Source organism: Squalius cephalus, assembly GCF_949319135.1.
Source record: "Squalius cephalus genome assembly, chromosome: 13".
Lineage (NCBI taxonomy): Eukaryota > Metazoa > Chordata > Actinopteri > Cypriniformes > Leuciscidae > Squalius > Squalius cephalus.
The window spans coordinates 24,280,858-24,306,853 of NC_137134.1; the positions used below are offsets into that span (position 1 = coordinate 24,280,858).

At 37.0% G+C, this 25,996-nt stretch overlaps 2 protein-coding genes across 2 annotated transcripts; both read left to right on the forward strand.

Moving 5' to 3' along the window:
* Nucleotides 1-1,104: 1,104 nt before the first annotated feature.
* Nucleotides 1,105-12,202, forward strand: LOC307170477 (protein shisa-5-like). Its single transcript, XM_079891597.1, has 6 exons — nt 1,105-1,963; nt 3,800-3,962; nt 4,164-4,341; nt 7,838-7,962; nt 8,062-8,268; nt 11,175-12,202. The coding sequence occupies exons 2-6, from the start codon at nt 3,812-3,814 to the stop codon at nt 11,366-11,368; spliced, it is 855 nt and encodes a 284-aa protein (XP_079747723.1). The 5' UTR covers nt 1,105-1,963; nt 3,800-3,811; the 3' UTR covers nt 11,369-12,202.
* Nucleotides 11,389-24,302, forward strand: LOC307170478 (protein shisa-4-like). Its single transcript, XM_079891598.1, has 6 exons — nt 11,389-11,410; nt 13,386-18,519; nt 18,668-18,824; nt 19,717-19,841; nt 19,945-20,148; nt 23,003-24,302. The coding sequence occupies exons 2-6, from the start codon at nt 18,468-18,470 to the stop codon at nt 23,224-23,226; spliced, it is 762 nt and encodes a 253-aa protein (XP_079747724.1). The 5' UTR covers nt 11,389-11,410; nt 13,386-18,467; the 3' UTR covers nt 23,227-24,302.
* The last annotated feature ends 1,694 nt before the right edge of the window (nt 24,303-25,996 follow it).

Here is a 25,996-nt window from a genome sequence, read left to right on the forward strand (position 1 = left end):
TTAGTAATGTTGATTAGTTTCGGCCATCATTCGTACTATGGAAGCTTATGGGTAGCAAATTTCAATTTGAAATGTAATATGCAAAATGACAATGCAATATGTAAAATGGCAATGCATTTCTGTATTTAAATTTTAATTTTCCCATACATTTGTGCAAAATGAAAATGAAAATTCAATTATATAATTTACATTTGCCATTTCATACACTAGTTTTAATATCTAAATTGAATACATATTTTAACGCTTTATAAGTTGCAAAATTCTAATTAAAATGTATTACAGAAATTATGAGATATGTTTAACATGTTCAAGCAAAAACTAGCAAAATTGTAATTTAAATGTTATTTTTTCTTAATTGCATTTACACTCACAGTTAAGACACTTGCGATTGCATTTCCATCAGTGGTGGAGCCAGGATTTTTTCATAGGGGTGGCCAGGCAAGGGCCAGCAACCAGTCTGGGGTGGCACAGAAATCTTAATTATTTTATCATAAAAAATAATTTGATAATGTATTGGACTGTTTTAGTGCCTACACAACTGAATAAAGTTAATTTGTACTTAATTGTAATTGAGATAGTAGTGAATTAGGAATCATGGAATACTGAGTGAATTTTTTATTATTACCCACCACCTCATATTAAAATTAATTAAATAGTAATAAAAGGGCACACACTATAGCTAAAGTTCATCTTGCTCAGTTAGCTTGGTTCTGGTTCTCAAAATATCCAATAGCTTGTTCTACATTGATGAGATGAGATCTTCATGGATGAGATAACATGCAAATAAATACTGTAGTCCAAAGATTATTCAACCTTCAATGCGTTTTATATAATCAATGAACTCTTCAACCAATTCTGAGTTTGTAAAAAAAAAGTTTAACTTTCTTAGTTGTCAAAATAAATAATTGCAACAGTTCTATCATACCGAAATTAAAAAGGAAAACAAAGGTTCTCTTTTGAATCGCCATATGAAAGAATGTGAACAAGGCGGAAGTCAACAGCACATAATGTAAAATTAGTTATTTTATGGATTTAAAAATTATCCATTTTTGTTTGTCCTTTACAAATTAAAGCAAAATGAATGCTATCGTCCTGTGGAGGGATTATTGGGTCAGATTTAAAACTAAAAGTCTAAAACTAAAAGTCTTAAACGAAAACTAAAAGTCTAAATTTGAAACTAAAAGTCTAAGTCGAAAATGAATTTGGTATTTAGGATTGGGCATTTGGTATTTAGGATAGGGCATTTTGTATTTAGGATTGGGCATTTGGTCATTTAGGATTTAGGATTGGGCATTTAGGGATTAAGGATTGGGAATTTGGTATTTAGGATTGGGCATTTAATCATTTAGCCATTTAGGATTTAGGATTGGGAATTTGGGGATTTAGGATTGGGCATTTGAGGATTGACGATTGAGGAGTGTATGCAAATAAGGAGGCGTGGCCCAAATACTGGAGGCTGGGTTTGAAATGGCTGGTGCGCAGAGGCACCTTATGGACAGCAGAGGGAGCTCCCAGTGCTAAGAAGCACTGTAATGAAACCAAACAGAGCAAGTGAGCAGGGCTCACTCAAGGTCGGACAAGGTCCGCTACAACAGGCTTGTAGTGGATAAAAGCAAGGTGACAAGATAAGTTATAACCGTAATTAAACTAAACTATACCTGTTCTATACCTATACCTATAACTATACCTATCTCCATGCAGTTTCTGACATTTTATTGTTCGTGTGAGACGGTCCTGTTTTGATCATAGACAGTATATAAACTGGACACAGCGACCCCATAGGTTTCAACGGAGAAAAGTGAAGTCAATTAGAAGCTCTCACTTCCTGATGGTCGAGTGTACTGCGCAGACTCAAACTGAGCTTGACGACGTGGATGTGACGTGAGCAACCCGTCTGTCTTCTAGTAGCTGTGCCAAGAGAAATCTGAATCATTCCCTTCAGAAACTTGCAGAGTCGGAGAGCGTGAGTAGGAGGTGTCCATGAGCAAGGAGCAGGAGAAACTTTTGTATTCTGATTAATTATTTTGTCATCTTGCCTCCACGTTCCCCCGATTGCCCGTGAGCTTCTCCTCCTGTCCATACGGTAATCTCTCTACTGAGCGACAGAGAGTCGCGTGGTTATGACGCAATCGTTAGCCTATTTTTACAAAAACGGCTTTTACGGGGCCATAACGTAAGATACAAGCTAATGGAACCTTTTATACATTGTCGTGTTTCTTTAGAAATAAATAATGGACAAATGGAGTCTTTAAACACCTCAGATGTAAAGTTATTCACTAAAAAAGTGACGCCAAAATGAATGGGAGTCAGTGGGATGCTAACAGCAGGTGGGGGTCCGCTAATCAATGGCGGCGCCCGGGGAAGCTTCAAATTTTTATGAAACATTGACCCCCTGGTTTTGATGCCACCAGAGCATGAGCTCTTGAAGCTCCGCACTCTTCTTGAAAGGGGGCGGGGAGCGGCAGCTCATTTGCATTTAAAGGGACACACACAAAAAACAGCACGTAATTGAAGCCAATAGTTAAGGGACCATTTCTTTGTTAAAGGAACATGCCACCGTTTTTTGAAATAGGGGTTATTCACCGTCCCCCCTACATTTAGATAGGTGGGCAAACACATTTTTGTCTCCGTGCATGCATTGTGTTAGTCTGGCAGCGCCGCCGTTACCTTAGCTTAGCACAGTGGTTCCCAATCCTGGTCCTGGGGACCCACAGCTCTGCACAGTTTGTATGTCTCCCTCATTTAACACACCTGATTCAGATCATCATCTCGTTAGGAAAGAGCTCTGAACTGAAGTGGGTGTGTCAGATAAAGGAGACATATAAAATGTGCAGAGCTGTGGGTCCCCAGGACCAGGATTGGGAACCACTGGCTTAGCATAATGAATGGAATCCTTTGTTGCCGAATATCTGGTCCTTGGGTCCTAAACTGTTACCCCCTAACAGTTTTTATTCTAGAAAATCACTGTTAGAGCTGAATAAAACAGTACAAGAAGTGCGCGTTAAAGTCTTATCCCTTAACTCTCTCTCTCTCCCTTGCATTATCATTAACATACACAGCAAATTACACAAAAACCTGTGCAGTATGATGTTGCTCAGAGAATCAAAATGGCATGTCTATGAGACTGCTTTGGTTTAAAATAAAAGGAGTGGGTGGATTTTTATAATTGTAGGGTGATTGTGTTCACACACTGCCAACACATTTATGTCCAAACACCATGTAAAAGTGTATTTGTCATAATAAGTTGTGGAAAGCCCTTATATGGAGATGGTTTGGGCGTGTTTTCCTCAAATGACACCACGTGCACGTACCTGACTGTTAGAATACTCCAAATTCACTAAAATTAGAAAGAGAGTTCATGTGTGTATGCATACTGTGAATTTGGTGGAGATTTTCGTGAGAAGTTCTCCTGTGCGCCTACAAAATAGCCTACAACTCACGCAATTATATTGAATGATACCCACACCTATTATTTTATGGCCTTTTGTTTATTGGTCAATAAATTGCACACATTTTATTAAACAAAAATAATTTATGTTTAAAAGTTAACATAACATCGCCACTGTGGGAAAAAAATATTTTGCGCAGCCTATACGTTTTGAACGTAATTAATTCTGTATTAAACAAATCAGGCACTGGGTCGACATAAGGCTCTCTAAATTATACTTTTTTTAAGTTCTTTATTAGTTCTCACATTTTTGTTCTTAAAAGACGAACAACAACAAAAATTCATAGAAATTATTCGTGATTTAAGTTTCACAGGTTTATTTTCTTCTATCGCTTTCGTTTCACTGTGTAGTGGGTGCAGTTGATGACACGAAAACAGGACAAAAGTCAAGAGCCTACTAGTTCAAGAGCCTCAGTTGGATTTGGTGCTGCAGGCTTCGTCAGAAGAAGAGCTATGGCCTCCACCGTCGCGGTTCTTCTGCTCCTGTCTGCGGGTTTATTCACGGTCACAGTCGGTAAGTTATACGGGCTGTTACAAAAATCTAAAGAAACACTTTAAACTTGTTTTTGGGGCGGTTTACCAATGACTGTCAAGTACAAAATAAATAGTTTACTCCGCACTTACACTATTACTTTAAAATTCAGTTTTTCTGAGACTTTACAATGCATCAGTTGTTTGTATTTGTACTAAATGTGCCACATTTCCCCTGTTTAAGGTTTTGTTGATGACAATGACTGTCTCGGCTACTTCACCAGCAAACACGAGTACATGCCGTCGATGAGCTGCAGCAACGGGTTTGTTTCGCATCATTGCTGTGGGGACTGCGATAACAGATACTGCTGCTTCTTTGGATATTTGAAGTTATCCACGGAGGAGCAATTAGCGTGCACTGTGTAAGGAATTTTAAGTCGTTTCAGTCTTAATACAAATGTCTTATAGACCCAAAAATCCGTTTTTACCCATCCTCATGTCATTCAAAACTCGTATGATTGTCTCTCCTGCTTTAGGGGAGAGCGAGGCACAACTTTACGCTTTTTGACTTCCTCAGTTTGTGTAAACCTACTTAGGGTTCAGCGTATTTATTTTTTCCCGCATTAATTTCACACATGTCTAGTACAATTATGTGGTTTTGTTTTAGTGTGGAAGTGAAATGTGACAACATGGTCTAGCGTGTGGGGCACATTGTAACATGACCATGACAGCTTAAAATGTAATCTGATCTAATAAAAAAATTATCCAAGACCAACTATATTATTTTCTCACTAAAATACAATTATTAACTTTTTCATGTAGAACAATGTCATTTTTTAATAATTAAAAATAAACACATTTTTGAGTTTGACAGCGAAAAAAAAACAGCTATACAGCATAGTTTAAAACATAATAATAATTAATAATTTCTGAACATTGACTCTCAGTATTTATTCACCTGGTTTCTCGATAGAATTCATAAGAGTATTGTATAGAATAGTTTTAATAGTGGCACATTGTAACGCAGTGTTACAGCATTCCCCATCTGCGCAACAGCGATTTAAACCCGGCTAGTGTCTTCTGCTTGTTTGATCAGCATTTAAGAACTATTTCAACTGTTAAATAACAGATATAAGATTAAAACAATAGAAAGCAATGACTTATTATTTGATCTTGAAGACCTAGGTGCTTGATGAAGAGCAATAAGCTCAGATAAACAGGAGCTAACCCATGCACTGCTTTAAAAACATAGAGCAGAGTTTTATATTTTATCCTGAAATCCACTGGTAGCCACCTGAGAGAAGCTAAAATAGGAGAAATGTGATGACTTTTCTTAGCACACACCAGCAGCCCAGCCGCCGCATTCTGAACTAATTGCAAGCGTGATATAGTGGTCTGACAGGACACCACATACATAACATTGCAATTGTCAAGACGAGACAGAACAAAGGCATTAAAGGGGTGGTATAATGCCCTTTTCACAAGATGTAAAATAAGTCTCTGATGTCCCCAAAATCTGTATGGGAAGTTTTAGCTCAAAATACCCCACAGATATTTTTATATAGCATGTTAAAGTTGTCACTTTTTGAGAGTGCGTGTCCCTTTAAATGCAAATGAGCTGCTGCTCCTGGCGCAGAGGGCTGAGCATCAAGAGCTTGTGTTCTTTTACCTCACACAGACATGCACTGAAAATTTCAAAAACCTTTAGCCTTTTATGTTCAAACCAGAGTCAGACAATGATGGAGACTCAAGAAGAAGTGACAACATGTAGACAACATTTCTGAATGGTTACCGGTAGTTGATTAGCATATTCTGTCATGATAATCCATAAATTGTGTTCCCGGGGGCTGGGTTTATGTAAATTTTAGGGTTGGTGATGTCAGAGGAAGTTTGTGTAGTCCTTAAAAAATGATTTCCTTAAAAGCAAATATCTCCCTTTGTTTTGAACTTTGAGCGTTGTTACTTTGCAGATGTTGTTTATGCTCAAACAGCAACATTACACACTGACTAAAGTTAGAAAAGTGAAATCATAATCAACCACCCCTTTAATAATAATTAATAAATCTGTTTTTCAACAGATTAGACTTTAAACGTGCAGTAGTCCTAATTTGAAAAAAGCGACCCTTAACCACGGCATTATTCTGCTTATCAAATTTCAGCTCTGGGTCAAACACAACTCCTACATTTTTACTTGGTCATCATGGCAATAGTCTGACCATGTGCCAAAATATGATGCAATATCGAAGCATCCTCTGGCAGGGCCAAAAAGCATAATCTCAATTTTACTCTGGTTTAACTGAACCAAATGATGCGTCATCCAGCTCTTAACCTCCTCCAGACATGCCAACAGTGAGTTAGAACCACAATTCTCTCCTGATTTCAAAGGGAGATAAATTTGTGGATTGTCAGTGTACAAATGGTAAGACACCATATTTTTTAAAAATCGAACCCAAGGGCAACATGTACAAAGAAAATAAAATAGGGCCAGTAACAGAACCCCACAAGTGACAGGCACTGTTGTTGAAACAAAGTTACCATACTTCACTGAGAATGCTCTATCAGTAAGATAAGACTTGAACCACTTTAAAACTGTCCCACGTATTCCAACCAATTGGGATAACCGCTTTATGAGAATCACATATTGTATCAAAAGCCGCACTGAAGTTCAGTAAAATCAGAGCTGCAGCATTACCTGCATCTCGGATTAAACGAAGGTCAACGAAGGTTATGTTCAGTGATATCTTCCAAAGATTTCTGAATTTTGGCACAATTTTTTCTCTATATAGTGTTGAAATGGCAACTAGTAAATACACTAAGTTTCGTCATGCTGGCATGTGTGGAGGTATTTAAAACAAGCGTGTCACAACTAGCCCTGCGTTAGGTTGTGCCACACTCACCCCTACACAAGTGTTTAAAAAGAACATAATTTTCATTTTGGGGTCAGTTATTGCTTTCATTTCTCCCTCATAATCTGTAACTGTTAACTAGTGATAAATCGGTGAAGCGTAAAATCATGGCGATTTCCTCTGAAATGTTAGTAGTTTTAATCCAATGGTTGAGGTTAATCTCAAACCTGAAACCTTATCACTAAGTTTACCTTTGTATTGTTTTTGCGATGTGTTACTTGAGGTTTTGTCTCTCCGTGTGTCGCTCCACTCGTCGTTTCCTACAGAGGTTGTGGTCGTTTTACTAAACTGCAGTTTGCAAGATGCATCCCCCAGATTGACACTTTACAACATAACAACAGCCACTTTGTGTAGTGCAAGGTGGGAAAATGCTTTGCTTGATAATTAAAGAACAAAGAATAAATAGTTCACATTTTTGGTTGTGAAAGCTGTAGCGTTCACATTTATTAAGTCAGTTTAATGACAAATGTGGCAAGAGAGAAGAAGCATGACGCAACATCCACCTTTTTCAAGTTTTTACCCCAGTAATGGAGCCACAAATGTTTTATTTCAGAAGTTGCAATCAAAATCTTGCAATCAAAATCTGCACCTACAATCTTGATAATAACAGTTCCGAAAGAGGATTTTGGGCAACCATGCCATAGAAGAACCATTTGGCTCCCCAAAGAATCTTTCAGTGAACAGTTCTTAAAAAAATAATAATAATTCTTTAGAATCTGAAGAACCATTTGTGCAATGAAAAGTTTCCATGAATGTAAAGGTTCTTCATGAAACAAAAGATACCAATAAAGAATCTTTATTTTTAGGAGTGTAAAAGTGAATTCAAATGTCCAGTCCATAGGAAAATCAATAATAAATAATTAACATTTAAATAAATAAAACTAATTAATAAAATGATGATCAAGAAATGTAATTATGATGTATAAACACGATTTTATAGATATACTAGAACATGATAAAGAGTGTTTATAATGCTTGTTGCTTCATATTTTTTTCATAATCTGTCCAACAGCCAAAACAGTGATGTCCTCATCATTGTTTCAGGAGTAATGGGATTGTTGATCACATGCATTGTGTTCATTGTCTGCTGCTGCTGCCCCTGCTGCTTTATGTATAAAATGTGCAGAACACCCAGACGTAAGTCATAGACGTAAGTTATATGTCAATATAACGTTTAGGCTGGTAGTAAAATGATAAGAATTATAAAAAAAAAATGTCTCTGTCTTTTTCCCACAGCTGTGGTAGGAGGAACGCACATAACCACAGTCATGAGTACGCAATGCATTCAGCAGCAGCAGCAGCAGCCTGTCATGCAGCCAGCTCAGTATCCAGCATACCAGCTTGTGCCGACCCAACCGGGCTACGGCGCTCAGCCTATGCAGACGGGACCATATCAGGGACAGCCATACGCACCTGGACCCCAACTCTCATATAACATGGCAGGTGAGAAGACCTAGAGGAGGGGAGAAAAACTTCCAACCCTGCACCAACACATGTAGAACCTGTAATTACAACGTGTAAACTGGTAATTTTCCAAGAGCTACGACTTAGCACGCGGCGTGCACACAGCTTAGAGCTGAGTTTTGCACCCCTGTACTAGAGATTGCATGAGTGAGTAGTGAACAGACACACACACTGCAAACCGTGGACACACACCGGAGCAGTGGGCAGCCGTTTTGCTGTTGCGCCCGGGGAGCGATTGGGGGTTAGGTACCTTTCTCAAGTGCACCTCAGTAATTTCCTGCTGGTATTGAGACTCGAACCCGCAACTTCAGGTTACATGTCTGACTCTCTAACCATTAGGCCATAATGACAACATGGCGAATGTAGTACTAATACATATAATGACAACGTGAAAGAAGTTTGTTTGAAATCTTTGAAAATGTATTAAAAATAAAAAAATGACATGTACATAAGTATTCACAGCCTTTACCATGACACTCAAAATTGAGCTCAGGTGCATCCCTGAGATGTTTCTACTAACTTTATTGGTAAATTCAGTTGATTGGACATGATTTGGAAATGCACACATCTGTCTATATAAGGTCCCACAGTTAAGTGCATGTCAGAGCACAAACCAAGCCATGAAGTCCAAGGAATTGGCTGTAGACCTCCGAGACAGGATTGTATCGAGGCACAGATCTGGGGAAGGGTACAGAAAAGTTTCTGCAGCATTGAAGGTCCCAATGAGCACAGTGACCTCTGTGGTAGATTTTTCCCTAAACCTAACTATCTGGGTCTCGTCTACAAATCGACGTCCCCATTCAATAATAGTCACCTAACTAACTTGTTCCCCTAAACTAGCTTCCTTCCTAAACTAGCTTCCTGCGCAGGAATAAATCGACAAACAGACCTGCAAATGTCCATTAAATGCTTTAATCACGGCCAGGAGATCTTCCCGAGCAGTTCTCAGGGAATCTCTCCCAAGAAGCAAGGCCGGAGGATCTCAGACAAATTCCATTGAGAATCCCACCGTAAAACACAAATACAACAGTTTTTATAGAATTGAGAAAACAAATAAGACTAACATGTCACCTTTAATATGATTGGTTCAAAAGCCCCAACCTTTTTCCTCTGTCACTGGCACAAGCAAACTCTGTTTTTGTGATTGCTTATCACAAGGTTTGAGAACTAGTAATCTGTCTAGTTTCACTTCCCCTAATTGTTATTTACACAGACACACACACACACACACACACACACACACACACACACACACACACACACACACACACACACACACACACACACACACACACACACACACTTAAAGTCACAAGTTTTCCCCAAAGAGTTTGAACACATTTAAAAGCATATGAATGTCATTCCTGCAAAAAAACAATCAAATGTTAGTTGATTAATTAAAGTTGATTAATTAAAATCCATCACACCTCCAAAATCTGTAAATGGAAGAAGTTCAGAACCACCTTTTATGAACCAGACTCTTGCTAGAGTCTGGCCACCCGGCCAAACTGAGAAATCGGGGGAGAAGGGCCTTAGTCAGGGAGGTGACCAAGAACCAGATGTTCACTCTGACAGAGCTCCAGCCTTTCTCAGGGGACAGAGGAGAACCTTCCAGAAGAACAACCATCTCTCACTCCACCAGTCAGGCCTGTATGGTAGTGGCCAGGTGGAAGCCACTCCTCAGTAAAAGGCACATGACAGCCCTCCTGAAGGACTCTCAGACCATGAGAAACAAAGATTAAACTCTTTGACCTGAATCGAAAGTGTCATGTCTGGAGGAAACCAGGCACCGCTCATCACCTGGCCAATACCATCCCTACAGTGAAGCATGGTGGTGTCGGCATCATGCTGTGGGGATGTTTTGCAGCGGCTGGAACTGGGAGACTAGTCAGGATCGAGGGAAAGATGAATTCAGCAATGTACAGAGACATCCTTGATGAAAACCTGCTCATGAGCGCTCTGGACCTCAGACTGGGGCGACGATTCATCTTCCAACTGGACAATGACCCTAAACACACAGCCAAGATAACAAAGGAGTGACTACGGGACAACTCTGTGAATGTCCTTGAGTGGCCCAGCCAGAGCCCAGACCTGAACCCGATTTAACATCTCTGGAGAGATCTGAAAATGGCTGTGCACCGACGCTCCCCATCCAATCTGATGGAGCTTGAGAGGTTCTGCAAAGAAGAATTGGAGAAACTGCCCAAAAATAGGTGTGTCAAGCTTGTAGCATCATACTCAAAAAGACTTGAGGCTGTAATTGGTGCCAAAGGTGCTTCAACAAAGTATTGAGCAAAGGTTGTGAATACTTATGTACATGTGATTTATTTTACTTTTATTTTTTTAAATTTTTTAAAATAAATTTGCAAAGATTTCAAACAAACTTCTTTCACGTTGTCATTATGGGGTACTGTTTGTAGAATTTTGAGGAAAATAATGAATTTAATCAATTTTGGAATAAGGCTGTAACAACAAAATGTGGAAAAAGTGAAGCACTGAGAATACTTTCCGGATGCACTGTATATGAGGATGCGAATTATGTATAATACCCCTAGGCTAACTGTAAAAATGAACACTTGTGGCGGTCTAGTGTTGAACACCTGTAAAGTCCACAAGACTGTAAGTGCAAATCAGGTGTGCCATCTTTTTACAATACAAGTAAGACATAATTGTTGGGCTGTCAATTAATAAACCCTTGTTGGCACATACTGTTATTTTTTGTCTTTTTTTAAAACTGTAACATAAACCACAGGTACTCAAGTAACTATTGTTTTGCAACTAGTAACTGAGAAATCAGTAGTCGTGCAACCCCTACCTAGGCTAGTACTAGACAGACTGTACTGATATTTTCCTTGAAAATAATTAGTGTCTTTTTGCATTTCCAGCAAACCCTGGATATCCCAGTGTTCAGGCTCCATATGACGGAAGTCAGGCCACGTATCCCATGATGCCCCCTGCCCAGCCCGGTAGTGCTTATCCGCCCCCTGCCCAGCCCGGAAGTGCTTATCCGCCCCAAGAGTCATTCGATCAGCCGGCCTACAACCCTGCCTACATGCAGCCACCGAATACCGGATACTAAACCACAAGCGTCTGTCACATCAGTCACTGTTGGATTGTTTAGGTTTGTTGACGCACTTTCACTCGTCAGTAAGAATGTCCCGCATTCGATGCAGATTATACAAGACTAGTGGATGTGTTATAGTCAGTGTTATTTCTGTTTTATTTTCAATCAGTCCTTTCAGTTTAGGTTTCGCTCTGCGACACACTGTAAAAGTAAAGATTTTAATAAAACAAAGTTTATTGAACTAAGTTTTAAAAGAAAATACCATTCAAAACTTTCTACTTTAAAAAATTTCAAGTTTAACTCTATTTGACATTTCTTTGTAATTAATCGTGACAGTTTTACTAGCGATTTACGAGTGAAAATTGTTTCTACAGTTTTTTTTGTTTTAGCTTTCAGTGTTAATTATTCTAGTATTATACTAATATTGCATATCTTTTGATACAATTTGATATACTAAAAAAACTATAAAACGTGGTCATTTTTAAGTAAGCAATTTTGCTTTTGTATTTTCGTTTTCGTTAACAGCACAGAAACATGAATGTCTTCAATTTTTTATATTTCAACCAGCAGGATCTGTGATTTTATTTTAACCCTTTCATGCATGAATTATGATAACCTCAGTCAGGATTTTTTTTCTATGTGTTTTTATTGCTCTTAGGGCATGAAAAACAAGATTTAAAAAAAATTTAACACATTTTTCAAAGAGATTTTCAGATGTCCACTTGAGTGGACAGCATGCATTTATGGTTTAAACTGAAGAGATACTGTATTAAATATAATACAATAATCAAACAGATATAGTGTGTATTTAACAAACCAATCAATAAAATTATTTCAAATCATGTGAAAATTATAAAAAATATAAAAAAATATATAAATGCGAAATATTGCAAAGGCAATTTCTTCATACAAGTTGAACTTCGCGCATCTTTGATATCAGAACATGAGGACGTGATTCCATCAGAATTATCTACAGCCTGCCAAGGTACAACTGTGGAAACTACTCAGATGCTCCCTCCAGTGTACCAGAGTATGTCAAATTACCCTTATTAGCTGATAATTCTGATTATGTTCAAGAAGGACACATTTCTAGCATAGCCCTCCTCTGAGAAAACCTAGCGATAAGGTTTTTTCAATCTCATCTGAAATGAGCAGTGTTGGGGGTAACGCATTACAAGTAACATGCATTACGAAATCAATTACTTTTTGATCTAACAAGTAAAGTAATTAATTACAAGTAATGTGCATACTTTTTGATGTTACGAGTAAAGAAACACATTACAAGTAACGTGCATTACGTGATCAGATTTCTTTTTGATGTTACGAGTAAAGAAACACATTACAAGTAACGTGCATTACAAAATCAGATTACTTTTTGATGTTACAACTACAAGTAAAGAAACGCATTACAAGTAATGTGTATTTCAAAATCAGATTACTTTTTTGATGTTACGAGTAAAGATACGCATTACAAGTAACGTGCATTACAAAATCAGATTACTTTTTGATGTTACAAGTAAAGAAACGCATTACAAGTAATGTGTATTACAAAATCAGATTACTTTTTTGATGTTACGAGTAAAGAAACGCATTACAAGTAACGTGCATTACAAAATCAGATTACTTTTTTGATGTTACGAGTAAAGAAACGCATTACAAGTAACGTGCATTACAAAATCAGATTACTTTTTGATCTAACAAGTAAAGTAATGCATTACAAGTCACATACATTATGTAATCACATTACTTTTTTGATGTCAATGAAAATTACATTCTAATAATACAAATACATTTATTTACAGCAAAAAAAAGTTACTGCAGATTAAGTATTTGCAAAAACAACATTCACAGTATAAGTATGAATTGTAGCTGAAATATAGCCATTGATGCATGAGGTCCACTATAGTGGACAGATGATTAATCAGATTTTTCTCCCAATCTAAAATCAAAACTTTTTCAAAATCAAAAATTTTACTGTGAAATGACTCATTAGATATTGCTTGATGCTGCAATATTTTTTTTTACCTACAAGAATCTCCTAGGATAGAAGGAATGAGTGGATATTCCGGAGCAACTTGGTATTTCTGACTGACCATTGGCCATCTTGGTTTGGAGGGGGAAGAAATCGAAACACAACGGCTTGCCACTTGGTGGCTATGTATGGGATGATGCACCAGGATCCACTGTAGAGGTTGATGTGCAACTATGCCATCAAAACCCTCGCAAATTCAAGAAAATGCTTTTTTAATAGCTGTCCACTGTAGTGACCTCTATGCATGAAAGGGTTAAGAAAGCGTCAATGCTTTCCATTTTTAAATTCTTTCCTTTAAGAATGCAGTCGCATTTGAATTACGAGTGATGCTGAATCTCCATAATTTTGTCACGAGTCTCACTGACTTGCTGTTTTGACCAGTTGAAAAGGTATTTTATTAAAGGAACCTTTGTTAAAGCATTAGGAAACCACTTCTTTTTTGTACAGTCTTTCACTGTTCTTTTTCAGATTATATTGTTTCGGGTTACATTGTTTTTTTTAGATGGAGCCTATTTTTTTTAGCTGTTATAGGTTTTGTAAACGTTTAACTGCTGTTTTATATTTACATATTTCTATATTTGTGAGAAATGTGAAAAGCTTGATTGTTAAAATAAATATCTTACTGTCTCTTTAAAAAAAAAAAGGGAATTTAAAGAAAGGTCTACAGGAGAACATCAAAATTGTCAAACTCAACAAAGTCGACAACGGACAGCAAACCTGCTGGAGAAGATTTTGGACTGTTTTTTATGCAATGTTTGGTGAAGTTACACCACTTGAATGTTTATGGGACCCCCTACTGGTGAAACAAAAAAGAAACAATCTGTAGTGCTTGTATTCATCTAATTGTTATAGAGTATTTTTCATGTATTTAAATATTTTTTAATTCTGTGTATGTACTTTTTAACCTGATTTTTACAGATTAGTAGACAGAATGTTTTTTTTTTACTGTTTTGAATGCTGAATATATTTAGATATACTGAATATATTAAAATATATTGAGTATATTATTCCTCCCTGTGTTCCTGTTTTTGTATGCCTTTTATTATTCAATAAATCAGTTATTCCTGAAACTGATTCCTCCTCTTTTCCCACCCTGACAAAGAGTGGCGGTTACGTGCGACTGCAGTGATGTAGCCCTCGTATAGGAAGAAGTTGTCGTTCTAAGAAGTCTCTGTGAAGACCTAAATGTAACTTCCATTTTGATTATTTTTCATTGTTTTAAGTACACTGTCACCTTTAAACACTGAGCAATTAGTGTTTATTTCCTGTTTATTTAAATGTTAAACACTGGCTATTGAAATATTGGATATTTGACTGTTTTGACCTTGAATTTTTGAATTTGTTAATTTGTAAGAGAAACAGCTGACAAAGTCGTTTATATGTATTTAGTACAGACAACTTAAAAAAGTATGTTTTTATAATTATAGCATGGTAAGCAGGAGAAGGGGAGGGGGGATTGTGAAGCAACTACCAATCCCATTACAGATTGCTGATAGGGTGGCCCACAGGACAGGCAACATGGAAAGGCAGCCGGGGTCCTTGCAGCACCAGTTAGCCGTTTGGGACTGGGTGTCCTGTGGTGTTTGCCTGATGGAATAAATTCAGGATCACCATGTATTTGTCTGGCTGTGCACCTTAAAGGGTGTTGGATGTTGATTGCCAGTCGCTGTTCTCTTATATTGTTTTTTTGTGTCTTATGTTTGTTTGGTTTTATGTGACCATTGTGAAATTGACTGCTCCCTGACTTATTTGTGGTAATTAATTTCCTAGACAGCTTTATGTGTGGTTGTTGTTTGTTTATTGTTTTTTTTGTGTAATGTATTGGTTGATTTGTCGCTGGCTAGTGGAATTGTTTATTTATCTATTTTTGTCTTTTTTTTTCTTTAAATTATGTATTTAATTTAAACTGCTTTTCACCCTTGATTGAGCAGCAGGGGGTAGTTTCCCATCGTGGTCGGTGGAGAACTGGGAGTACAATTTAATAGAGCCCTTATAGGTCTTGAGGGTTGATTTGTGTGGTTACTAATTGTGAACGGGTATTACATACTCCTGTTTGTAGTGAAGGGCTTATGGGGGTTTGCTGTGGTTTTCTGTGGTTTTCACAGAATGCAGTGAAGTGTCCCCTGTATAGGTAGCTCAGTTTTTTTTCGTATTCCTAGTTGGACAAATTGAGAAATTGCTCCCCCTGTCAGCTGAATCAGTTCATGTCCTGAATAATTTTATGGTATTGTTTAATAAAGAATTTAGTATTTTTCTACAACTTGTTGTCTTCTGTGATAGATCTGTTTCTTTTTCCTTTTTTATTTTGCCCTAGTGGGTTACAATATTTCAACTAAAAAATTTAAATCCAGTTTACTTGAAATAAGTAGTTGGGTCAATTATTTAATTATGCCAACAAAACTTTGTAAGTTGAAATACTTAATATTCTAAGTACATACAACTTAAATCAAAGCAAAAAGATAACTCAATAAGTTAAGTTGAGAGAACATTTTTTTATAGTGTATGTCTCACTTTATTAAATTTCTTTGACCTCATAATGTTCACTCAAAATGTCTCTGTGGTGACATATGCCGGCTTCTTCAATCAGTTGGGAAAATCAAAGTGGGTCTTGTTCATCATATTTACTTTTATATAATAGCCTAGTAACAGAATTTAAATGTATTAGCAAGTGTGATTTGTGAGATAGCCGCCTTTGGTGTCGTAGGTGGCTGATGCACTATTCACGTATTTATGAATGAACCACTCGTTTTAAAATCCTCCTGACATTTACTATGACATCCGCTTCAAACTTTACAGTGCTCATGATAACTTTATTTAACTCTGTAAATCCACTGCACCATGCAGCTACTTACTCTTCGACAGCGATGCCATAAAAATGTACAGAGCTACCGCAAAAACAGGAGTTCAAAGTCAAAATTCGAAGCTAGCTACACATCGCCAACTACTGGCCAGGCATGAATAATACAGAGTTCTAGTCGTTTTCGCAGATCCGTGTGAACAGGGATCGTTTTGACAATGTTGTCGTTTGTACGCAAAAAATGCAAAGGAAAACCTTTTCTGTTTTTAGTACATTGTTGTCATGTAAATCAGTTCAATGTTGATTCAGTTCAGTTCAATAACAGAAAAATTCTTCAGTTATAAAATTAAGTCAAAACAGCTAAGCAGCTCTGCAAAAAAACAGTGGTGGCATCATCGAGCTCAATTCAGTTTAAGTTTTGTTCCAATCCAATAGTGTCAGTACAGTCAAATCAATAAATGCAACAAATGAGCCATGCAAATGTGAGCGGAAGTAGCGAAGAAAAAAAACATCTCAATTGCTTCTTTTTCTGTTTTGTGCAGAAATGCCCGCAATGCTGTCTGTGCACGTCAAGAACAAAGTCTTGCGTAACTATGTGTGTGAGTTCTTGAGAACGGGATTGTGGCAACAATTGGCCAGGAGAATTGCTTTGCAATCAGCCCGAATAATGCCGAAAACTCAAAACAAGAAACTTTAAATTTTAAAAATGAAGAGATAAAAAATATCCTATTTTAATTATTGAACAATCAAAAATATGTTATTTGCTTTTTCCAGCAGGTCCAGGGTATCCTGTTCCCTTATGCATGGTGCTTGGAATTACCATATTTATCAAAACTGTTATCAACACTGGATCCTTTTCCACGCTCGAATATTTTTTTGTTGAACGTTTATCTAATGTTTTGTTTTATGTTCTCTGAACATTCTGAAGCATTCCCATGTTTGCAAAATGATACAATGGAATGTTGCCTAAACATTCATACATAGGCTAGACGTTTTTGAAGTGCCCCTATTTTGCTATTTTTAAGTTTCCTAATGTTGTTTTGGAGTCTCTTACAACAGGTTTACATGCATCACAGGTCAAAAAACTGTTTCATTTTCTCATACATTTGCATATCACCACATTTTCTTATTCTCAAAAGACTCGTCTTGACGTCACAACGAAACGGCTTATGACTTGTTTGAAAAACGATTCATTTCATTGACTCAGAGTCGACTCTTACTTTTGAAAGACAATAACTTTATAAACGGTGCACTTTCAGATTTAAAACTTTGCAGTATGTTTTCATTCACTTAGAGCTATATTACACTCTACATGAAAGGTCATTTTCAAAAATCCATAATAGGGGCCATTTAACCCTCAAAAATATATATTTTTTATAACCTAATAGGGACGATGGCGAAACATTCTATAGAACATATTTTTGTTAGTTTTTTTTTTCTCCAATCACGGCCTACTGTTTGTTTCACTTTATTTTAACTTAAGAATTTGGACTCATTCACTATAAGCATACGTACGCACAAATGAAACGAACGTTTTCACGAACAAATCGACAGCTTTCGACTGTTTGACGAGAAAACCCTTATATAAAGATTGGACGTGTTTTATGCAAATGAAAAAAAAAAAACCGAAAAAAAGAAGAAGAAAAACTCGTGCACGTGACCGCTATTTGGAATACTCCAAATTCTCTAACATTAGACCGAGATTAAGAACAAATACATGTGCGTTACTTACGTGCAGTGATTTAGGGGGAGATTTTTTCGTGAGAAGTTCTCCTGTGTTTACAAACAAGAAATAATCCACGCAATTATTGGTGGATGAGACCCATTGTTTTGACACGTATTATTTTATGGCCCCGCTTTTGTTTTATGGTCAATAAAGTGCATACATCTTAAACTAAACGGATTTATGTTAAATAAGTTATTATAACATCTCCACGTATGGGGAAAATATATTTACACCCTCTTAAAAAAATTATCTTAGCCTACGTTTTGAACGTTACTCTATCAAATCAGACACTGGATCGACACAAGGCGCTCCAAATTAGACGTATTAATTCGAATCATAACATTTCTGTTCTTAAATGAGAAAAAAAAAAAGATTCATTTAAATTCTTTGTGGATTTTCATATTTACACATTCAGAAAAGTTTCACGAGTTTTTTCTACTTCTTTCGCTTTCGTTTAACCGTTGCATGTTGAAGTCTAGTCGGTTCCTCATACGCCCACCTACTTCATTATTCACGAGCCTCAGTTGGATTTGGTGCTGCAGGCTTCAGAAGAAGAGCTATGGCCTCCGTCGTGGTTCTTCTGTTCCTGTCTGCGGGTTTATTCACAGTCGGTGAGTTCTAAAGAAACACACATCTAAAGAAACACTTTAAACTTGTTTTGGGCGGTTTACAGACAATAAATAAGTAAATTCTGATACTTTAGATTTTATCGGTTGTTTGTTTTGTATAAAATGTGTCACATTTCCCCTGTTCTTTAAGGTTTTGGGGATGACTGTAGAAGCTACACCACCAGCAGTAACCAGTACAAGCCCTTTATAAGCTGCCAGTATGGGCAGCACTGCTGTGGGACCTGCGATAACAGATACTGCTGCTCCAATACTTATTCGAAGTTAACCGATCAAGACGTGTGCAAAGTGTAAGACATTTTAATTCGATTCTGTCTTAATTCAAATGTCTTTTAGACCCAAAAGTCCTTTCCCACAAAAGGAGAGAAGATTTGAAGTGTCTTTTTTTTTTTTTTAAACACCATCATTTGCATGTTTTGGGTCAGCTATTGCTTTCATTTCTCCCTCAAACTGTTAACTAGTGATAAAAAGTCCGATTTCTTCTGAAATATTTGGTGTGTATCTAGCTAATTGTTGAGGTTAATCTCAAACCTGCAACCTAATCGAATTAACTTTTTTTGTAATGTTTTTGCGTTGTATGTTACTTGAGGCTTTGTCTCTCCGTGTGTCGCTCCACCCATCGTTTCCTAAAGAGGTTGTGGTCGTTTTTAATAAACTGCAGTTTGCAAGATGCATCCCACAGATTGACACGATTCAATTTTAACAGCCACTTTCTGCAGTGCAAGGTGGGAAAATGCTTTGCTTGATATATAGAACAAAGAATGAAAAGTTTTTGGCTGCGAAAGCTGTAGCGTTCACATTTATATAGTCAATTGAAAGACGAATGAGGCAAGAGAGAAGAAGCATGATGCAATATTAAACATTTTTTGTTGAGGGGATTAACAGGGTGTCCAAGGCAAGAAAAGGCGGGACCAAAGAAAAACTGTTTGTTATATAAACAAATGTTTTAGTTGAAAAAAATAAATAAATAATAATATATATATATATACACAGGGCTTTGTATCTCAAAATTATTGTGAGCTAAGTTGATCGTAGAGAGTGTAGAAGTGAATTTTAATGTCCAGTCTCCAAACTAACTGCAGATACATAGACATAAACAAAATGATCATTATTATCAAATAAATAAATATAATATATAAATACAGAGATTTATAATGCTTGTTGCTTCATATTTTGTCATAGTCTGTCCAGCAGCCAAAGTGGCCACGCCACTGTTTCAGGAATAGTTTGGATTCTGGTCGTATGCGTTGTGTTCGTCTTCTTATGCTGCTGCTGCTGTATCTATAAAATGTGCAGAACATCCAGACGTAAGTGTTTTAGTGTCAATAGAACGTTACAATGTTACATTATTTAGGCTGGTAGTAAAATGATGAGAATTATATATTTTTTTCTGCCTTGTTTTTCCCACAGCTGTGTCAGGAACGCACGTAACCACAGTCATGAATACGCAATGCATTCAGCAGCAGCAGCAGCAGCCTGTCATGCAGCCAGCTCAGTATCCAGCATACCAGCCTGTGCCGACCCAACCGGGCTACGGCGCTCAGCCTATGCAGACGGGACCATATCAGGGACAACCATACGCACCTGGACCCCCACCCCCATACCACATAGCCGGTGAGAAGACCTAGAGGAGGGGGGAAAAACTTCCAACCCTGCTCCAACACACACATACCTGTAGTTTTCAAAATTAGCCTGAAGGGTTGAAGCTAAAGGTGCGTTCACGACATGTCGTAATTACCGTAATGATTCTGAACTATAAAAAGCCTTCATGTACATGTAGAACTTGTAATTACAACGTGTAAACTGGTCATTTTCTCAGAGCTATGACTTGTAGCGTGTGGCCGCTGTACCTCCTGACCACTGCAGATTTAAGGTGTGTTGTGTTCGACTTGAAGTGGCGCTGTGCAGACCGATCGGTGTATGACATCCAAATACAGCGAGATTCGAAAGCATACAGAGCTTTATTTATTAGGGCTGGGTATTGACACAAATTTCACAGTTCGATTCGATTTTGATTCACAAGCTTGCAATTCGATTTCGATTCAATATTGATTATTTTGGATATCAGGTACAATACATGGCAAATTTTCTCAAGGAAAACAAATCTCTTAACTAATGCTGTAAACTATGGGAGTCAGTTGTAGCCTACTATAATATTGAAGGTAAAAATTAACTGATTTGTATACAAACACTTAAATTACACTTTTATTTATTTTTATAATAATAAAGTTATATGAAATATAAACATTTAAATGGTGGCTGTCATAAAAACCTGCCAGATTTATTCAAACATGCATTAAAAATTGAAGAATATTAAAAATTATACTGAATATGTAATATGGTGCATATATTTAGCAAAATGCTCCTCTCTAGAGTTAATTTTTCTTGCTGACTAATGAGTTTATGGTCACTGGAAATGGTTTTTCTGAGGTAAATGTGACGTTACAATACATGACATTGTTTACAAGCTGATTTACTGACGTCTTTCCACGGTTGAAACACTGATTGAGTGATTCCATGTCACATGATACGGATTTCGATAAGTTGTACTCTACCTTTTAACACACTTTCAGATGATCATTGTTTATTTTGCGCGGTAACTGGTATTATTAAGGTGGAAAAGAAGATCACGTGCACTCCGCGCTGCTGCTTCGCTGCGCAAGAGCGATCTCACGCCACAGCGCCAAAACGGTATTTATGTTTTTGAATTTCGTAAGAAAATGGACGTAATTTGAAATCTGAGATCTGTTTCATATCAATAGTAACAAAGCACAAAGACTATTGCGATTTATTGGATGGGATGTGCGCTACAATGTTACATTCATTCATCACTGCAAACAGGATGACTAATCGATTCTTGGGATTTAAGAATCGATATCGGTTCGTAAAAATGAGAATCGATTAAAATCGAGAAATCTATATTTTTTTACCCAGCCCTATTATTTATGTTCATTACGACATGGCGTGCACGCAGCATAGAACTGAGTTTGCACCCCTGTACTAGAGATTGCATTCACTGGTTGGTTGGGTAGTTGAATACTTCAAACAGTAGTCGCAGCTGTCGGAAGCTATCGAGTACTTGAGCGGACAATAACCATTACGACGTGCTTGTTTTTATTCACTAAAAGCAAACCAGCAAGCCATGAATGCGAATGCTCAAAGAGAGTTACTGTGTCCGAAATCTCATACTTCCATAGTAGGCGGAAAACAGTATGTGACAAATGAAGTATGACCGAACTCACAGTACTCATAAAAGAGTAGGCAAAAGGTACCCGGATGACCTACTACTTCCAGTGAGATTCTGAAGTGTGATGGACACTTTACTATCCCATGAAGTGAGTGAAAGTGACATGTGAAGAATGAGACCCATACTCAGAATATGTCCTCTCCATTTAACCCATCCAAGTTAGTGCACACACATTAGGAGTAGTGAGTAGTAAACACACAAACACACACTGCAAACTGTGGACACACACACCCAGAGCAGCCGGGGAGCGATTGGGGGTTAGGTGCCTTCAGTCATTTCCTGCTGGTATTGAGACTCGAACCCGCAACCTTCAGGTTACAAGTCTGACTCTCTAACCATTAGGCCACGACTGCATAATGACAACATGGCGAATGTAGTACGTCCGGATTACATTCATACTACACATATTCATACTATACAGAACATACTTTTATAGGTACTTATTCAAAATAAGTACCTAGTATGCGATTTCAGACGCAGCCAGTATGTGGCAGGAGGTCGATGACAGCAAATAGACTACATGCATTTTGTCTTATTCTATTATAAACTATATTGAACCATTTGAGTAAAAATCGAAATGATGCGAGTAGTTATTGTTTTTACAGTTGTAGACCTGTGAAATGTTATATGAGGATGCGAATGTTGTATAATACCCCTAGGCTAACTGTAAAAATGAATTTCATTAATATATGTATGCACATATTGTTTGACATCAAAGACGCAGAAGCTAAGTTTATAATGGCCCTGTCCCAAATGGCACCCTTAACACTCGCAGTCTTCCTACGAGTTCGCACTTTTGCGACGTAACACTGTCTTCTGTCTTCTGTGGAGCTCACTTCAGTGCGGACTCGGCAAAAGTGTGCATCAAAGGCAGCAAAGGGGGTGTTCGCAAGCACCCTTCTGAAACCTAAAATGACAAATGGGACATTATGGCCTTCTGGATTGAGCACTTGTGGCGGTTATTATAAGTCCACAAGTCTGTAAGTGCAAATGAAGTGTGCCATCTTTTTACAATACAAGACAGACATAATTGTTGGGCTGTCAGTTGATAAACACTTGTTGGCACTTGTTTTTGTCTTTTTTTTACCACAGGTACTCAAGTAACTATTGTTTTGACTGGGAGAAATCAGTAGTCGTGCAACCCCTACCTAGTACTAGACAGATTGAGACCATGTACTGATATTTTCCTTGAAAATAATTAGTGTCTTTTTGCATTTCCAGCAAGCCCTGGATATCCCAGTGTTCAGGCTCCATATGAAGGAAGTCAGGCCACGTATCCCATGATGCCCCCTGCCCAGCCCGGTAGTGCTTATCCGCCCCCTGCCCAGCCCGGAAGTGCTTATCCGCCCCCTGCCCAGCCCGGTAGTGCTTATCCACCCCCAGAGACATTCAATCAGCCGGCCTACAACCCTGCCTACGTGCAGCCACCGAATACCGGATACTAAACCACAAGCGTCTGTCACATCAGTCACTGTTGGATTGTTTAGGTTTGTTGACCCAGTTTCACTCGTCAGTAAGAATGTCCCGCATTCGATGCAGATTATACAAGACTAGTGGATGTGTTATAGTCAGTGTTATTTCTGTTTTATTTTCAATCAGTCCTTTCAGTTTAGGTTTCGCTCTGCGACACACTGTGAAAGTAAAGATTTTTTATTAAGTTGTAAATAAAACAAAGATTATTGGAGTAAGTTTTAAAAGAAAATACCATCTTCTAATTTTCAAAATTTCCCAGTTTAACTATATATTTGACATTTCTCTGTAATTAATTGTGAAAGTTTTACTAGAGATTTACGAGTGTAAATTGTTTCTACACTAGTTTTAGCTTTCAGTGTTAAATATTCTAGTATTATACTAATATTGAACTGTGTAATATATTGCATATCTTTTGATACAATTTGATATACTAAAAAAAGTGGTCATTTTTAAGTTGTAGTTTAGTCTATTTTTCTATCAGGATCTGTGATTCTATTTTAAGAAAGTGTCAATGTTTTCCATTTTGAGTTTTTCATTTGAGGGCCTAAAATGCAGTCGCATTTGAATTACAATGAGTGATGCTGAATTGCCATAATTTTGTCACGAGTCTCACCGACTTGCTGTTTCGACCTGTTGAAAAGGTATTTTATTGAAGGAATCTTTGTTAAAGCATTTGGAAACCACATGTTTTTGTACAGTCTTCCACAGTTCCTTTTTTTTTAGATTATGTTGTTTCGGGTTACATTGTTTTTTGAGATGGAGCCTATTTTTTAAAACTGTTATAGATTTTGTAAATGTTTAACTGCTGTTTTATATTTACATATTTCTATATGTGTGAGAAATGTGAAAAGCTTGATTGTTGAAATAAATATCATACTGTATCTTTAAAAAAAAGGGAATTTAAAGAAAGGTCTACAGGTGAACATAAAAAATGTCAAACTCAACAAAGTCGACAACGGACTACAAAACCTGCTGGAGAAAAATACACCTAAAGATTTTGGACTTTTATGCAATGTTTGGTGAAGTTACACCACTTGAATATTTATGGGACCCAATACTGGTGAAATAAAAATAACCTTATTTTTTACAGATTAGTAGCAAGATTTTTTTTTACTGTTTTAAATGTGATGCTAAATATATTCAAATATATTGAGTATATTATTCCTCCCTGTGTTCCTGTTTTTGTATGCCTTTTGATATTCAATAAATTAGTTATTCCTGCAACTGATTGTTGTTCCTCTTTTCCCACCCTGACAAAGAGTGGCGGTTATGTGCGACTGCAGTGATGTAGCCCTCGTATAGGAAGAAGTCCTCGTTCTAAGAAGTCTCTGTGAAGTACCAAATGTAACTTCCATTTTGATTATTTTTCAATGTTTTAAGTACATTGTCACCTTTAAACACTGAGCAACTGAAATGTTATTTTATTAGACAAAAATAGCTTTTTTTCCCGTTTATTTTGAGAAATTATTTTTTCAAAGAAACACTGGTTATTGAAACTTCCATATATTTGACTGTTTTGACCTTTAAATTTGTTAATCCGTACGAGAAACAGTTGACAAAGTCGTTTATATGTTGTATTTACAACTTGAAAATGTATGTTTTATAATAATTCAATTTTTTTTTAAAAACTTGAAATAAGTAGTTGGGTCAATTGTCTAATTATGCCAACAAAAATTTTCAAGTTGAAATCCTTAAAATGTAAGTACATACAACTTAAAGCAAAAACATAACTCAAAAAGTTAAGTTGTGAATTTTTTTTTTTAGTGTTTCACTTAAAAAAAATTACCTCATAATGTTCACTCAAAATGTCAATCTCTCTAAGTGACATTTTTCTTAAAAAACTGACCTCATAATGTTCCCTCAAAATGTCAATCTCTCTAGTGACATTTCTTCAATCATCAGTGTGGGAAATAAAAGGGGGTCTTGTTCATATTTACTTTTATAAAAAAATAAATAAAAAAAGGCATTTAAATGTATTAGCAAGTGTGATTCGTGCAATAGCCGCCTTTGGTGTCGTAGGTGGCTGATTCACTACAAGAAGTGAAAATGTCCATCTTGACTGCACTTTCACTCCACCACTGACTGTAGTCGCCTACTCTTGTCTGCTTTCACTGCGAGGCGTTTGGCGTTTCAAACAAGCCTGATCATTGCTATTTGTGAATAGGGTCACTGAAAAAATAAATTAGAGCAAAAGAATGATTCATTTATGAACCTGTCCCTGTGCACACCTTCATGAACTGCGATGAACACAAAAAGTGTGCTTAGTGTATAGACTTTTATCTAACTATTAAAATGTAGCCTATTCTGTACAGTGCTTCTTAACACCCTGAAAAGTCCAAAATTACGAAATGCCCATAAGGATGCATCACTATGGAAATTTCGCAATGAAGGCATGATCATCCGACTGTGAAATTCTCATTGGTTCACTCAGCAGATTCAGCAGGCTTGAGAAGAAAATATGCATATTAACTGGAGTACTTTAAGAATTAAGGCAAAGAATTAAAGCTGTGATGTAAAAGAAGTAGTGACATCTTTTCATCTGTAACTTTTAAAGTTTGGCATCAGAGCTGTGTAGTAACCAATTACGTACTTTTAATTAGATTATATTACGTTATAAATATCAATATCAATATGGTACAATATTATCCTATTCAATTTAATGTGATAAATGAGGCAAAAATGTATCTAATTATATCACCTAAAATGTGTAGGCCTAATGCAATGGATTACCTTACTAACTAC